The sequence below is a fragment of the Brassica napus genome, chromosome A10, assembly GCF_020379485.1.
Source record: "Brassica napus cultivar Da-Ae chromosome A10, Da-Ae, whole genome shotgun sequence".
Lineage (NCBI taxonomy): Eukaryota > Viridiplantae > Streptophyta > Magnoliopsida > Brassicales > Brassicaceae > Brassica > Brassica napus.
This window is the reverse complement of record NC_063443.1, coordinates 6538094-6555548: the sequence shown is the minus strand read 5'-3', so window position 1 is coordinate 6555548 and position 17455 is coordinate 6538094. Positions and strand designations below refer to the sequence as shown.

The window sequence follows — 17455 nt, the reverse complement described above, 5'->3', positions numbered from 1 at the left end:
TCTTAACTTTGTCACGAAAACAAAAATCTATGATTTTTCATATTTGTCAACGTTCTCACACTTTCTAAGAATATATTAGCTTAGTCACTTACTTATTTTTTTTTTTACAAAACAAAGTATCGGAGTCTTGAAAGTTGAATTCATATTATTGTAAATGTACATAAGAGTTTGTGATTATATACTTAGTGGTTCTTGTATATGTGTCCAAGAAAGTTTCAATGGCTTAGTGGTAACTGTCCTATATATATATCATACTAACCCGGGTTCGATTCTCACCTTCGCATTGTTTTTTTATTTTTTTACGAAAAAAATGAGATGACATGGCAATTTCGGGTTCTCTGATTGGTTGATTTTTCTATCCTATGTGGACACCCTCTCCATGGCTTATATCCCCCTTTTAGTATAGTATAGATGGCATTAGTTGTAAATTCCCTAGTAATAAAAGAAAACTAGATTTTGATCCGCATTTTGAAATCGCGGGATAATTTTAGTTTGAAAATTTTGTTTTATTATAAATTATAATTTCAAATATTTTATATATTTTTTGAAGTTATAAAACTTATTTTATTTGTTTTTAAGGTATGCTAAATTTGTTGGGATAGGAAAGAATTATGTCCACCCTTTATACTATTTTAATTTAAATAACTGAAATTTATATGAAAAATATTTTATTAAAATTAAAATTTTAATTTTGCTAAAACAGTACAATTTAGTCTTCTATGTTAAATGTATGAATAGAAGGTGCAACTTTATTTTGTGACATCCATTTGTGTTTGTGAAAAGTAATTCAAAATATATACTACAAAGCTCTACTTATATTCTTGGTAGGTTCCAACTTATTTTATGACATCAGAGGGAAGAAAATTACGATATATTTTAACCCGTTTTACATTGGTTAGTTTTTTATAATAATATTATAAAACTGATAATGTTTTTGTTCAACCCATTGTATTTTACATATTTAATAGAGTAACCACAAAATATGAAAATGTAGAAACATCAAACACAACTTGATTCATCGCATAACATTATAACTAAATAAAAATAATCAGCTAATTTTAATATTTTATTTTTATTAAGTGCAAATATATTAATATAATTTAATAAATAAAATAATCTGTTAAAATTAAGTAATTTAAATTAAAAAATTGTCTGCATAGTTAGATACTATATTACGTTTTGGGGTTCATTCCAAAACCTATAAACAAAATCTCGGAAAAAAATGAGTAATCAAAAATATGAAAGTATATTATTTTGAAAAATTATTGATATATCTTCGACTTTCTTCAAAATAACATTTGTTATCTATTTGTTAATGAATTCCTAAATTTATGGAGATTTTATTTATATGCAATTTTTTTAATAAATTAGCATATATGAAGTATTAGTTCTAAAATTTTCGTAATGTAAATCATTGTTTGAGATAAATATTGACGTAAATGGTCAAAATTTAAAGGTTTTGTTCTGAATTATTGTAGAACAACATGTGTTCATGGTATATATAAGAATCATGATTAAGAAGCTCATTAAACTACAAATATCGTGTACATACATGTTACCAATTCAAGTTTCTTTTGTTATTAATTATTGCATTGTTTTTACATCTGTATCAGTTGTGAACCGTTTATACATATTTTGTGGAGTAAGAGCAAACAAATGAATAAGGAGAAAGAAGAAGGTAATCCCTTTAAAAAAAGGAAAGAAGAAGACTATATAGGATCGCTTGATTTTATGCCATTAGTATAGTAAATGTTGTTGCCGTGATTAAACAATAAATCATGTTTTTTGATTGGTCGAATATATTGATAAATTTATTAAAAAGATTCTAAAATTAAGGAATGACATAAGATTGTAATTATGAAAGAAAACTAAAGGCAGAATTCTAATAGAGATTTTGCTTTAATAGTATAATTTGCTTTAATAGTATAAATTCAAATAACTTGGCTGAAAAGGATTGTGAGCTTAACACCAAAGTAAAATGACAGTATTGTAAATAAAGTACAAAACAAAGGTTATTCTTTCCAAATGTTTCTCAATTAATAAAAGTAAATGATCATTAAACTGAACCGAAAAAACAGAATGCCAAGTAAATTTTAATTAGACCAATATCTTTAACTGTTTTACAAAACAAGTGGTCAGTTTCTTTTAGGCTTAGAGATTAACAGCTCAGGGCAGAGAATACTAAGCCAGAAGAGAACGCGGACCCACGACGGCTCTGCCAGAAAGGTCTTCCCCCTGCAGATTCCATTGACAACCGCCTTGGCACATTCAGTTGCTGACTCGATAGCAACAACTTGCGACCAGTCTTGTTTCTGCAATGAGACCATGTCATAAAAGATCGGACAAACACAAATGAAATATGATGATAGTATTATACCTCAGCCAAAAGATCCGGATTGGTATTTCCGTTTTCAACTAGACCTGGAAACACGATTGTCACACCAATTTCCGGACCAAGCTCGATTCTAATAGTCTCGTAGAAGTTTATCATAGCTGCTTTGCTTGCCTGAATCAAATGTTACACTGTCTCACATTTAATATAGAGGAAATATACAATTAACAAAAAAAGAACAGAAAAAACAAGTGAGGAACAAGAAGTTACAGCATAGATACTCATTCTTGGCACTCCAGACCATCCAGCAGGCGACGCGACCGCCACTATCTTTCCTTTGGTTTTCTTTAAATGTGGTATAGCGAAATGTGTCGTGTAAACTGGTCCCCAAAAGTTAGTATTCTGCAAATTGTTATTGACAGCAATGGTATGTAAACGTTCACTGAGATTTCTTATGGATTATTTTGATTTTCCATAATTTTAACTGGTAAAATGTAGCTAGATTAAATCAGTTGTAGAAAATAATTTCTATCAATTAGGTTTCTAAACTATAATCACTTCTAAAGTACTATCTATTATTGATTATTGATTTGATTGGTTCATTGTTTCTTAGTTTACCATAATGGGAAGAACATCAGAGATTTGTAAATAGTCTTCGAAAAACTTGGCCTCCGCAATTCCCGCATTGTTCACCAGGTGATCCACTGCAACCACCACCACAATGGTGACAAGATTTATTTTGTTTGATCTTAAAAAGAAAAAAAATATCTGTTGTCAAAACACAAAAACAACTCACGTCTTCCAAAACGAGAGATGGTTTCTTCGATAAAACGTTTACAGTCTTCAATGACTGAGACATCACCACGTACTACGGCAACGTCGGGTGATCCAAGCCTCCGACACCGATTAGCCACAAGTCGGAGACGATCCTCTCTCCGAGCTACTAACGTCAAGAATGCTCCTCTACGCGCATACTCATATGCAAGGTGCTTTACAATTATAAAATTATAAAATTTATAAATGTTTATTTTCTTTAACCATTGGCCAAAGCTTTTGATCATTGACTTTGAAAACACGGGTAAGAACTCACTAACCTCACCAATTCCTGAGGAAGATCCGGTGATGATGACGACTTTTCCATTGACTTTGTCGGACTCTTTGCTATTCCTTATGAAGCCAAAGAGACTGAATAATATTGAAATTGGCATGAACACTACAAGAAGCGAAAACGTGACAATAGGAAGAAAGATGTTAAGGATCTTGTTGATCAAAGCCATATCCTTGCTTGACCTTGTGTTTCTTCTCGTTCAAGAGAGAGCAGTTATACTTTTATACACTTCTCGAGTATGCTTCTGTTTAGATGTCACTCTCTTGGAATCCTTATTAAAGATTTAAGGGGAGAAAACGAAAAAGAATCTCCAAATCGTAGTTTGGCATCTTTTACGTAGCCCAACATTTGTCCTCACTCTAACATATTGCAGTAACCGATAAAAACTCAACTCGGTTTTGTGCAAAATTCCGGTTTACAATTCCAACTCCATTTTTTTTTGGTACAAACAAGGTGTGAGCCCAAAGAAGAATAAGTAATACAGAACAAACAGGTTAAGGTTTCGCTTGACAGTTCTAGAAGGTTTTCGAAGCTTTCAAAGTTGCTGTTAATTACAGAGATGCCAGTGACCAAAGGAAAACTTCTAAACCAAGAAACAAGAAAACTAATAACAGGAAAAAATCCAGAATCTGTTGGATAAGCTTGAAGATAGCTTAAGTTATAAGTTTCCTATTTGTGTTGTGTTTATCTATAAGAGTTTAGGAAACTTATAATTAATAAGTCCTAATGAGTTTAGGATAATTAGAGATATATATTTATATGAGAGATCATGAGATGATCTAGTTGTGAGAGTTGAGAGCTTGAGGTTTTGAGTGAGTTTCCTCAAGAGATTAATAAGAAGAGTTCTTATATATTGTGTTACATACATTGGTGATCGTGTGACTTGGATACTAGATTTGGTATCAGAGCTACTCGATTCAATCATGGGAGATATAGTTGCGGCAGTAGAGAAACCTAAGGGAGGAGGAACGTCTTCAATACAATGTCCGATGCTTACTGCGACGAATTATACGGTATGGGCCGTAAGGATGAAGATACTTCTTAAAGTGCATAAATCTTGGAAAGCAGTAGAGACAGAAGCTCCTAACACCGAGAAGAACAACTTAGCGCTGGCTCTGCTGTTCCAATCAATACCGGAAAGCCTTATAATGCAAGTCGGAGAGTTCGACGTAGCAAAACAAGCATGGGATGCTATTAAGACAAGGCACGTGGGAGCAGAGCGTGTGAAGGAAGCTAGGCTTCAAACGCTAATGTCGGATTTTGATCGTTTAAGGATGAAAGAAACAGAGAGTATTGATGATTTCGGTGGAAAGTTGTCTGAGTTAGCGTCAAAATCCGCTGCTCTAGGATCAACAATCGAAGAAGCAAAGATTGTTATGAAATTTCTTTCAAGTCTTCCGCGAAAGAAGTTTATACAGATTGTTGCCTCACTAGAACAAGTGCTTGATCTTAATACAACAAGCTTTCAAGATATTCTTGGACGCTTAAAAGCGTATGAAGAACGGATCAGCGAAGAGAACCAAGAAGAAGATGATAAAGGAAATCGGCAATCGGCTAGACCCCAAGGCGACTACTCTTCTTGAGCGTATTCCGATGGAGGAAATCGTGAGTACAATGATACATATAGGGGCAGAGGCCGTGGAGGACGCTTCTTTTGTCGAGGAAGAGTTTGTGGTCGTTATAACGGAGGAAGAAACTACAATGGAGGCGGAGGAAGAGGGGAAAACAGAGACGCGTCTCACATTACTTGCTATCGATGTGATAAGCTTGGTCACTTTGTGGCCCAATGCCCGGAACTCTTATTAAAGTTGCAGGAAGCTCAAGAAGCTGATAATACAGAGACACAGGAAGCCGACGAGCTCATGATGCATGAGATAGTATTTCTGAATGAGAAGAAGGTGCTACCAGAGAAGTAGGAAAGCAATAGTCGAGGAGAAAACATTTGGTATCTTGACAACGGAACATCGAATCATATGACTGGAGACAAGGTATTTTTCCAAGCTCGATGATACGATCTCTGGAAAGGTACGTTTTGGAGATGACTCTCGTATAGATATCAAAGGCAAAGGCACAATCTCATTCACAGATATGAATGGAGATTCAAGAAAGATGACCGATGTTTACTTTATTCCAGAGCTAAAGAGTAACATCATCAGTTTGGGACAAGCAACAGAAGCTGGTTGTGACATAAGACTTAGCGGAGAGTTATTAACAATGCATGATCAAACCGGGAAGCTATTGGTTACAGCTAAAAGATCGATAAATAGACTATACAAGGTGTGTATGGGTATAAAAGGAGGAACCTGTCTTTACTCGAAGGCAGAAGACGAGTCAAGTAGATGGCATGAGAGATTGGGGCATATAAATACGGAGACTATCCGCAACATGATGCAGAAGGAACTCGTTGAAGGTATATCTAAGGGTTTTGTAGAGAAGAAAGTGTGTGGTTCCTGTTTACTTGGGAAACAAGCAAGACAAGCCTTTCCAAAATCTACCTCATACCAAGCCACAAAGCCGCTGGAGTTGCTTCATGAGGATCTTTGCGGTCCCATATCACCGATGACACAAGCTGGTGACTGATACATATTTCTTGTTATTGATGATCACACAAGGTATATGTGGTCGATGCTACTAAAGGAGAAAAGTGAGGCTTTCAGCAAATTCAAGAAGTTAAGAATCATAGTTGAAAAGGAGATAGGAGAGAAAATACAAACCTTCAGAACAGACAGAGGGGGAGAGTTTGTAAGCCACGAGTTTGACGGTTATTGCGAAGGAGCAGGGATAAGGAGACATCTTATTGCGCCTTACGCGCCACAGCAGAATGGCGTGGTCGAGAGAAGGAATCGAACCTTAATGGAGATGGCAAGAAGTCTTCTCAAACACATGTCAATACCAAATTACCTTTGGGGAGAAGCCATAAGACATGCTACTTACCTCATTAACCGAGTAGCAACAAGAGCCTTGAGTGATAAGACTTCGTATGAGATGTTGCGAACGACCGAACATAAGCCACATACGAGTTTTTGGCTGCGTAGGGTATGCAAAGATAGAGGGAGTACACTTGAGGAAACTTGATGATCGGTCTCGAATGTTGGTGCATCTTGGTACGGAACCTGGATCAAAAGCGTATCGTCTGTTTGATCCAAACACACGAAGAATCATTGTGAGTCGAGATGTAGTCTTCGATGAAGAGAAAAGTTGGAACTGGAATAAAGAAGGGACAGAAAAGGAAAACGGCGGGAGCTTTGTTGTTACAGGCAGCATGTTTGGAGATAATGGTGAAGAAAGCTTGGCTCCTAAGGCAATCACAAGCGGAGAAGAAACAGAGGAAGCTTCTGAAACGTCAAGCTCTGGTTTAAAACAGAGCACAAGTGAAGCCGTTTGTAACGAAGATCAGTCGCAATGGCTTAGAAGATCAGAGAGACAAACTCGTCCACCAGCTTACCTCGAAGACTACATCCTATTGGCTGAGGAACTCGGAGAAGAAATTCTGCTCTATCTAAACAACGAGCCAAGGAACTTTGAAGAAGCAAAGGGCTCGAAGGAATGGACAAGACCTTGTGAGGATGAGATATAATCTATTGAGAAAAACAGAACATGGGATCTCGTTGATCTCTCGTTTGGTGCAAAACTAATAGGTTTAAATGGGTCTTCAAGCTAAAGCTCAACGCCGACGGAAGCATCAACAAGTTCAAAGCTAGATTGGTTGCAAAAGGTTATGTGCAGCAATATGGAGTTGATTTTGAAGAAGTTTTTGCGCCAGTTGCACGTCTTGAAACGATAAGGTTGCTTATTAGCTTGGATGCAACAAATTGGATGGAAAATACATCACCTCGACGTTAAAACCGCTTTCTTACACGGAGAACTGAAGGAGACAGTATATGTTAGTCAACCAGAGGGTTTCGAGAAGAAAGGATATGAGAAGAAGGTCTACAAACTCAACAAAGCGTTGTACGGTCTGAGACAAGCACCAAGTCCATCTTCTGAGGCTCATATATAGGCAAGTAAAGTAAACTATTTGGTCTCCATGGTTTTATCATTCTTGGATGGTGGTGAGAACTTTTCAGAATGTGATGTTTACATAGATTCAAAACTGACTCTGATTTCATCCAAAACAAATCTATGGAGTGATGAGATACAATGTGGAGAAGAAGATGACCTGGCCTTAGATTAAAATAATGGTTTCAAAATGTTAATCTTTATTTATATTTATGTTTAGTGGGATTTGTGATTCCGGATGTGTTAGACCACGTTGACATGTTAGTTAGTCAACAAACTCAACAAAGCGTTGTACGGTCTGAGACAAGCACCAAGTCCATCTTCTGAGGCTCATATATAGGCAAGTAAAGTAAACTATTTGGTCTCCATGGTTTTATCATTCTTGGATGGTGGTGAGAACTTTTCAGAATGTGATGTTTACATAGATTCAAAACTGACTCTGATTCCATCCAGAACAAATCTATGGAGTGATGAGATACAATGTGGAGAAGAAGATGACGTGGCCTTAGATCAAAATAATGGTTTCAAAATATTAATCTTTATTTATGTTTATGTTTAGTGGGATTTGTGATTCCGGATGTGTTAGACCACGTTGACATGTTAGTTAGTTATTTTTTTTTTGTATTTAAGATCAGTTTACGTTAAATGAAAGAGAAGAAGAGAAAATTGTAGTAACTTGTGTTTTGTTTTATTAGTTTGTTTTTTACAAACTATCTTAGCTTTGAGGAGGGGTCTTAATTGGCACCAAATCAACTTGTGTTATAAGGTATCAAAGGGGTGATTAGGTTCACTCTTAACAAAGCATTATATCCTGCGATTTATTTTTCATCGATTTGATCCGGACCACGTAATTGTGGTACCAAATCATTTTCACCCACAAAAAAAAACATGTTTCAACAAGATTGTTACGATCATGTGCATGTATATGACATATACAATGAAAATGTGGTGGTGGGCTTCCATGGAGTGCAAGCTGAGATCTTAAAGGTTCATGACGAGTTCCAAAATATGAAGATTTGTATGGCAACAATATTTAGGAGCTTTGGGGAGTCCATGAACCTGGAGATCACAAGGAACACTAGAGTTGGTGCCAAAAAAGACTGGTGATGGAAGTGTTACTTCATATAGTCCGGTACGAGCCGGTTCGCCTTACACTATTGTATCAATCGATCAATCAAAAATATCTCCACCAAAATGCTGAAGAGCTCCATCAACTCGGATCAGTCACCAACATCACACTTTCTGGAGCAAAAAAAACTACACAGACACAAGAAGAGGAAAAATAAGACCTCACCGACAAACAAAAATGAAGACACAATGAAAACAAAGAAGACGAAGAAACAACAAGAGATTGAGTCTACAAATCAGGTGTTTGCATGTATGCATTAGAAAAGACTTTCACCAACTGAAGCAATGTGGAAAGATAAGCAAGCTTTCATAAGAACCTTGAGGACAAGGTTCTTATTAAATGGGGGATTACTGATGATATACAATGTGGAGAAGAAGATGAAGTGGCTTTAGATCAAAATAATTGTTTCGAAACATTTATCTTTATTTATGTTTATGTTTACTGGGATTTGTGTTTCCTTAATTTTTGGATGTGTTAGACCACATTGATATGTTAGTTAGTTAATATATTTTATACTAGGATTGGTCTGTGCTACGCGCGGGATATACTTTACGTGTGATGTATATAACTATATTATTGTATATTTTTATTACGTGTGTTTTATGTTTTCATTTGAAATGTATAATAACGTTTGTGATTTTTTAAGAATGTTTGGGCATGGGATGAACTAATTCTTATATCATGTTATTGTTTGTTTCGTTTGGTTAACATATGGAAGTAATAACTGGATAAGCGTTTTTGGTTGCGTTTTTAAATTACGTACACGAATAGGTTACTGAGAAGCGATTACTGGAGTAGGAAGTTGATGTGTTGTTACCGTGTTTATACTATAGCAAAATTTTCTATTTTATATAATATTGGTTAACCTTTTGTGTGCATAATAAGAGAAGTCATTGTCGCTGAGATATGAGACAATTCGACATAGATAAGCAATGGCCGGATTATATTTTTCTAAAATTTAGTGGCTTTAAAGTGTATTGTTATTTTTATTTTTTTTTGGAAAAATAAAAATAAAAGAAATTTGTTAAAAAACAAAGAAGTGTGTCCTTATTACTGGACTTTTTAAGATAGAAAACAAGTTTCTAAACTGACTTGTATTTATTTTTAATGTTATTTGGGCTAACTTGAATGAAGTTTTTAGTATTTCATATTTTTACCAGTAAATTATTAACGCTTTTGGCGGTGGGATAATAGGTTAACAACTTTGGACTTTTTGTAATGTGTTTTGTGTTATAAATATAAACTTGTAGGTCAAGATAACATGAAATTTTGCTTTATTTGTCATAAAGATTTATCTTCTAATACTGTATACCGAATTTTGCTTTAAAAGTGTCTTTTAAGTTAGGAATAAATCGTTATGGCAATGATTGATTGGTGGTGTCTCTATTTTAGGTAGTCGGTGAGTTTTTTTTTCGTCGGTCACAGAAGACAAAAAGGTTTGTATAGCTGGGTTAACAGCATATGGAGATCAAGGTTTGATTCTAATCTTTATGCTTTTCTCAAATTGTAAATAATTAATTTTGTGAAAATATTTATAAATGAATTAGGGAGGGAAATTTGTAGGTTAGTTTTGTTACAATCAGATTGGTTCGTAGGCATGCCTGCAAAATCTTATTAGTGCACATTCTGTTATTTCTTTTATACGCATGAATCTTCTTATGTAATCATATTTTATATATTTGTCTACGCAATATGGGCAAATCGTCATTGTAAATTTTTGTGCGAGGAATCGTCAGAAGTTTATCAGAGCTATTGGAAAATAAGAGGCACTAATTTATTTTAGGGTTGGCCCGTCCTATACGGACGGCAAATTATAATAAAACTATTTTATAAGAATTTATATTAATTTTATGAAGCATTTAAAAAATTTGTAGATAGAAAACAATATTATAAACAAATGAATAATGAACAGAGTTCTGCGATCATATTGTAACCACTGAACAGAATTCTGAAGTATAAACCACTCGAAGTTATATGTGGTTTGCTTGGTTGTATCTATAATCAGTGTTCCATAATTTTGCTTTTGTTTTTATTTTTGTACACATACTTGTGTGCGTGGGGGAGGGAGGGGGGGGGGGGGGGGGGGGGGGGGGGGGTCAGTTGTTGTTTATTATGATTTGGGGGTCGGAATGACTTTGTTGGAGTTTTCTAAATAAAAATTTGGATATATTTTTATGGTTATCTTGTTCAAAACAACCTCATACATTCAGTTTGGAGATGAGTTGATTTGACGTTTATGTAGAATCTGTTTAGAATTCTAGATCAGCCCTAAGTTTTGGAGTATATTGTGTTACGTAATCTGAGCATCATGGACGCGGCAATTTTGATTTGGATATATATATATATATATATATATATATATTACTATTTTTAATCATCGTAAGAAAATTAGGGCTCTGAGGCGATTTTGAAGTGATTGTGGAGGCGGCTTTCCAGATCGGATTTCTCTTTGGATTTTCGATCTTCATCTGGTCTCTACGTTCTTAGACGTAGTTATCAGCTGGTGTCATCTCTCGCGAACGGTAAAGGCGTCCAAGTTTATTTCTCCAACACTCTCCATCGGTTTCAGGGTGAGTAGTGGTGATCTCAATTCTATCTCCTGACGAAGCTCTGCTCTGCTCTTCCATCAGAACCCGAATCTCTGATATCAACACAACAGTTCTCTGATGCTACTTATCGCATCCACGACTGGAGTGTCCCATACGTAATGATCTATGATGGTTACCTGATCGCTTATTTCAATTGAAGTATTGATCATTAAAGCTTGCACGTTCGCAGTCATTACTGAGACGATCTATCTCAGAACACGAACCATCTAATTAACGGTGAAGTTCTGGCCTTCGTATGAGGTCATCACTCCACACTAGGTCTGCTCATATGGCGGATCTAAAAGGCAAAGGGATCCTCTATGAGGATGATGACGAGCCGATCAAGCTAACGGAACAAGATGATTCTCAAGTCATTAAAGAGTTTCGTATGTCGCTGATTGGCAAGGTTTTAAACCCGAAGAAGCAAAACGTTGAAAAACTGCTTCAGTCAATGCCAACTCAATGGGGTTTACAAGATCGTATTATTGCGAATGATCTAGGCAAAGGGATTTTCTTATTCAACTTCACTACGGAAGAAGATCTTATGTCTGTCCTCCAAAAGGGGCCTTTCCATTACAACTATTGCATGTTTGTATTGGTAAGGTGGGAACCAGTTGTCCATGATGACTATCCTTGGATCATCCCATTCTGGGTTCAGCTCTATGGCTTGCCCTTGCACCTATGGACAGTTACAAACCTGAAGAATATTGGTAGCCGCATTGGCCATGTTGATGTTGATTCCATTGAGCTTACAGAAGGTCGTATGCGAATTGAGGTCAATTCGAGGCGGCCGTTAAAGTTCAAACGAAAGGTGGAATCTCCTGATGCAGAGGAGGTAGCGATAGAGATAAAGTATGACATGCTGTTTAAGCATTGTACCACCTGTGGCCTTATGTCACATGAGAAAGGATATTGTCCTACAATGGAGCCTCCAGCTCGAGTATCATCGGAGAGAGGGGGAGTTTTCACTCGCGTTCAGGTACCACAGCTTCGTAATACTCGTCAGCCATCGTTGAATGAGTATAATCAGCCGTCTCTGCGACGAGATGTTGAGCCTGCTCGTAATAGGGCTGAAATCAGAGAAATGGCTTCTAGGTGGTCTGCAACGAGAAACCAGATTATGGTTAGAGGCAGGTATCAAGATGATCATGCTTATCAGAATCGTAACACAGGGGCTGGTGACCGGTTTCGATCACATTCTGATAGGATAATAAGAAGACGCGATGAGAGGCAGAGCGGCAATAGGTATGGTGGTAGTCGATACCAGCATGGCCCATACGATCGAAAGGAGGAGCTAACATGGCGTTAGAAGAAGATGGATATGCCTTTGGTGAAGGATAAGAACCCGGCTTATGCGCAGGGACGCAGCTCGCCTAAGACTGACGATGTTCCTTATGAACAGTTGCAGAGTAATCAACAAGGCAGGGTGTGCACAGAGAGGTCTCAAGATGAAATGGAGGTTGAGGCAACATGAGGCAACAGGAGGCTTGCCAGTACTATTGTAACTCCATCACATCAGTTAACTCCCCAGGAAGATAACGTCACGATTCGAGGGAAGAATGTGGCTCTGTCTCTCACGTTCTCTCCACAAGCGAATGGTGGCGCCGAGAATGACCAAATTATTGGAGCACTGAAGGACATGGAGATTTTGGACACGAATGATGCGGGGATGATGGAGTGTGATGTTCAAAATGACGACCTCCTGGCTGATGAAGTTAGGGAGATGGATGAGAAAGCAACGCATAGTCATGTAGCTGCCTCATCGAATGTGATGTTGGCGCAGAGTAATAAGAAGAGCTCCCGAAGTGACGCCAAGAGGAGTGCTCCTTTGGGCATTCAAACCAGAAAGAGAGAGATTCTTCGTCAAGGTTCCCCTCGTGCACACACAGTTAAGTCCTCGGGAGGAAGCAAGATACGAGGGAGGGGTAAGTTGAGGCGCACATCCAAGAAATCAAGGGAGAATGCATCCAAAAGTGATGGTTTGATGGGTTCCAAATGTCCATCAGATCGGTATCCATGAGGACAATCAGTTGGAACTGTCGAGGGATTGGGAACGACCTCACAGTTCGACGCCTTAAGGAGATGTGTCAGAAGCATCGCCCAAGACTTGTGTTCCTTTCTGAGACGAAGAATAAGAGGCCGCTGTTGCAAAACATTCAGGCCGACTTAGGATTTGATCATTTGTTTACTGTTGAGCCACTTGGACTCAGCGGAGGTTTAGCGTTATTTTTATGGATGAATTTCGAGTTAATGTTTTGTTTTCGAATAACCGCATGATTGACATTGAGGCAGTCATTGATGGAATAAAAGTCTATATGACGTTTGTTTATGGGGACCCTGTGCTAGAAAGACGTGATCAAGTTTGGGAACGTCTTACGCGTTTCTCAACAACACGAGATGGACCTTGGTTCATGATAGATGATTTTAATGAAATCATAGGTCATAATGAGAAAGGAGGGCGAAAACGTCCTGGTAGCTCTTTCCTTCCCTTTAAGCAAATGCTTAATGACTGTGGGATGCTAGAATTTCCTTTTACGGGGGATATGCTCTCATGGGTAGGGAAGAGATCAGGAGGTGCAACTGTTCGATATCGTTTAGATAGAGCAGTGGGAAATGCAGATTGGCATGAAAAGTTTCCTCATTCGTCTGTGAAGTATATGAGGTTATGGGGATCGGATCATCGTCCGATTCTTGCAGACATACTTACAAAGCCAACAAGAAGATCAAAAAAGTTTAAGTTTGATAAGAGATGGATGGATAACGAGGAGCTAAGGCAAGTTATTCTTGAGAGATGGAAATCTCCTGATCTTCCTCCTGATGCGACTATTATGGAACATATTTCCAGCTGCAGGAAAGCCTTGAGTGAATGGAGGAGACAACATAATGTAAATTCGGCTAAATTAGTTGAGGAGCTTAAGGAAAAAGTGGAGGGCATGTACGCGAATGATAACGCTACAACTGAGGAAATTGCATAGCGTTGAAGGAACTCTCTGATGCTCTTAAAGCTGAAGAATTGTTCTGGAAACAGAAGAGCCGGGTGTTTTGGCTGAGGGAAGGGGACAAAAATACAAAAAATTTCCATGCCTTAACCAAGCAAAGAAGAGCAAGGAATAAGATTACACAACTCTTAGACGAGAATGGAGCCATTGTGGAGGATGAAGAAGGATTGGTAGCCATTGCTACTAGTTACTTTAGACAGATCTTTGAATCATCGGATCCTGAGGATATTGAAGACGCTCTTTCTCAGATTCCTGCAACGATTACTGGATACATGAATAACAACCTTACAGCTCCGGTCTCTGAATAGAAAATCAAATTAGCACTCTTTACTATGCATCTAGAAAAGGCCCTCGAGCCAGATGGGATGACTGCACTGTTTTATCAGAAATTCTGGGATATAGTAAAAGATGACCTAACTCTTATGGTTAATAAATTCCTTTTCGAGGGGACAATGGCGGATGGACTGAATGATACAAATATATGTCTCATTCCGAAGACAACAAGGCCCAATGAGATGACCCAGTTTAGGCCAATCAGCTTATGTAACGTCAGTTATAAGATAGTCTCTAAGGTCTTATGCCAGAGATTAAAGAGGGTGTGCTACCAGGACTTGTATCGGAGACACAGTCAGCCTTTGTTGCTGGGAGACAGATCTCTGATAATATTATGATTGCTCAAGAGATGTTCCATGCTCTTAGAACTAAACCAGGTGGACGTAGTAAGAGGATGGCTATTAAGACAGATATGAGCAAGGCATATGACAGGATGGAATGGTCCTTTATTGAAGTTGTGATGCGAAAAATGGGATTTTCAGAGGTATGGATAGCCTGGATAATGCGTTGTATTACGTCGGTGAAATACAAGGTCCTTATGAATGGAGAGCCAAGAGGAAATATTGTTCCAGGTAGAGGTTTACGCCAAGGAGATCCTTTGTCTCCTTTCATTTTTATTCTATGCACAAAAGCGCTCGTTAGCCTTCTTAATCATGCAGAGAACCAGGGGAAGATAACAGGGATGCGTGTCACACGCGCGTGTCCGTCGGTATCCCACCTTCTCTTTGCTGATGATAGCCTTTTGTTCTGTAAGGCGGAGGCCTGTGAATGTGAAGAAGTAATGAAAGTAGTCAGGAAATACGGCAAAGCGTCTGGACAATGTATTAATTTTGATAAGTCATCCTTACTCTTTGGTAAGCGGATTAATGCGACCACGAGACAAGAGCTTAAAGATGTGCTTGGAATACAAAATGATGGAGGAATGGGGACTTACCTTGGTATCCCAGAAGACATAAGTGGCTCCAAGTGCAAACTCTTTGCATTTCTGAAAGATAAGTTGATGCACAGAGTGAATGGATGGACAGGAAGATGGCTCTCTAAAGGTGGGAAGGAAGTGCTGATTAAATCTATTCTGCTCGCTCTACCGACATACGTTATGTCTACTTTTCTACTCCCTTTGGAGATATGTGAAAATCTGGCCAGTGCCATTGCACAATTCTGGTGGAGCTCAAATCCACCAAAAAGAGGAATACAATGGGCGAAGTGGGAAAAAGTCTGTTTACCCAGAGAGGAGGGTGGAATCGGTTTTCGAATGATCCATGAGTTCAATCTGGCCCTTTTGGCTAAACAACTATGGAGGCTACTTCAGTTCCCTGATTCTCTGGTTGCACGGGTATTGAGAGGAAGATACTATAGATTGAGTTCTCCACTAAGAGTGAATAATGCTACAAGCCCATCCTATGTGTGGACAAGCATTACAGCCGCAAGGAAGTTGCTACTACTAGGGATCAGACAGAAGATACATTGAGGGTACGAAGTTAAGGTGTGGGAGGATCCATGGATTCCAATGACCCTGCGAGACCAGCTGTCCCCGTAGCGCCAGTTATGCACCCAAATATGAGAGTCAGTGATCTCATTGATCAGGTATCGAAGGAGTGGGATGTTGGTTTATTGGAAAATTATGTTTCCCCTGAAGACATACCTCTCATAAGGAGTTTAGCCATAAGCTCAACCCATCGTCGAGATTCTTTCTGTTGGAACTACACAAGGAATGGCCAATATACGGTTAAATCTGGATATTGGCTGGCACATAATGTATTAACACCAACGGTAGAGGAGGAAATTGTAGAGCCAAGCATCAAAAAGCTCCAAGCCTTCGCTTGGAAGGTAAAGGCGCCGAACAAGATATAAAAGAACTTAACAAGACGTAATATGAGGTGTGACAACTATTGTCCAAGATGCGGAGAATTAGAAGAAACTGTGACCCATGCATTTTTTGAATGCCCGCCTGCTCTTCAAGTCTGGTCATTATCATCGACTCCTACAAGCCCGGATATATTTCCAGTATCAAGCGTCTACACAAACATGGATTATTTGTTTTGGAGAAAGAATATCATCATTGAGCCGGAACGAGATAGGGATCCTTATCCCTGGTTGCTATGGTATATTTGGAAGGCTAGGAACGACAAACTCTTCAGAGGTATAGATAGAGATCCCGTGGAGCTAGTTCGATATGCAGAGAGTGAATGCCAGGCCTGGTTTAATGCTAACGATGTACAACCAGTGGTCCAACCAGTGGTACAATATAATATTTCTGAGGTAGACCAAGTCATAAGCTTGGGTAACATATGCTTGTTAGATGGATCTTGGACATCTTCTGCTCACATTAGTGGCTGCGGCTGGGTATGGATGGACAGCGCGGAGAACACTCAATTTATGGGAACAAAGAATTTCACTCGACTTGAATCAGCCTTGCATTCGGAAGTAGAAGCATTGCGGTGGGCAATGGAGAATATGCTTCAATACTCAACATGTCAATGCTTCGGGACAGATTGTAAGGAGCTGATTGCAATAATAAAAGATCCACATGCTTGGCCAAGCTTTGCAACAGAATTGGAGAGGATAGAGACGCTACAGATATGCTTCCCGGAATTCAGCATCATTCATGTTCCACGGGCACGAAATCAGATTTCAGATTTTCTAGCTAAGACAGCAAGATCCTTCCATAGGGAGTTATTTTTTATTGATTGTTCTATTTCGGTTTGGTTACCCAGATCACCTCAAGCTTGAGTAATAGAATGGCCTTTTGACGTCAAAAAAAAAAAAAAAATCATTGTAAGAAATTTTTTGTTTATAATATTTAAATATGTTTTTAAATAGCTCTTATTTATCTTAGATATTGAATACTAAAATATTAATTATTGTAGTATTACAACTCCATAATTATTTTTGATAAAAAATTTGGTGAAATTAAATAGATATATATATATACTGTTGTTTAAAAAAAAACTAATGTATAAGTCAAAA

At 38.0% G+C, this 17455-nt stretch overlaps 2 protein-coding genes across 3 annotated transcripts; one reads left to right on the top strand and one right to left on the bottom strand.

The window, feature by feature from the left end:
• Nucleotides 1-1999: 1999 nt before the first annotated feature.
• LOC106432240 (11-beta-hydroxysteroid dehydrogenase-like 4A) lies at nt 2000-4156 on the bottom strand. 2 transcript variants are annotated; one of them, XM_013873092.3, is made up of 6 exons: nt 3427-3654; nt 3129-3321; nt 2951-3036; nt 2603-2734; nt 2378-2506; nt 2000-2312 (listed from the first exon to the last, which is right to left on the bottom strand). In XM_013873092.3, the coding sequence occupies exons 1-6, from the start codon at nt 3607-3609 to the stop codon at nt 2136-2138; spliced, it is 900 nt and encodes a 299-aa protein (XP_013728546.2). In that variant the 5' UTR covers nt 3610-3654; the 3' UTR covers nt 2000-2135. The 2 variants fall into 2 exon arrangements, with proteins under 2 accessions (XP_013728546.2, XP_048598657.1); XM_048742700.1 differs by having other exon boundaries at nt 3129-4156.
• Nucleotides 4157-11445: 7289 nt separating this feature from the next.
• LOC125578961 lies at nt 11446-12465 on the top strand. The gene has a single exon (XM_048742120.1). The coding sequence runs from the start codon at nt 11446-11448 to the stop codon at nt 12463-12465; it is 1020 nt and encodes a 339-aa protein (XP_048598077.1).
• The last annotated feature ends 4990 nt before the right edge of the window (nt 12466-17455 follow it).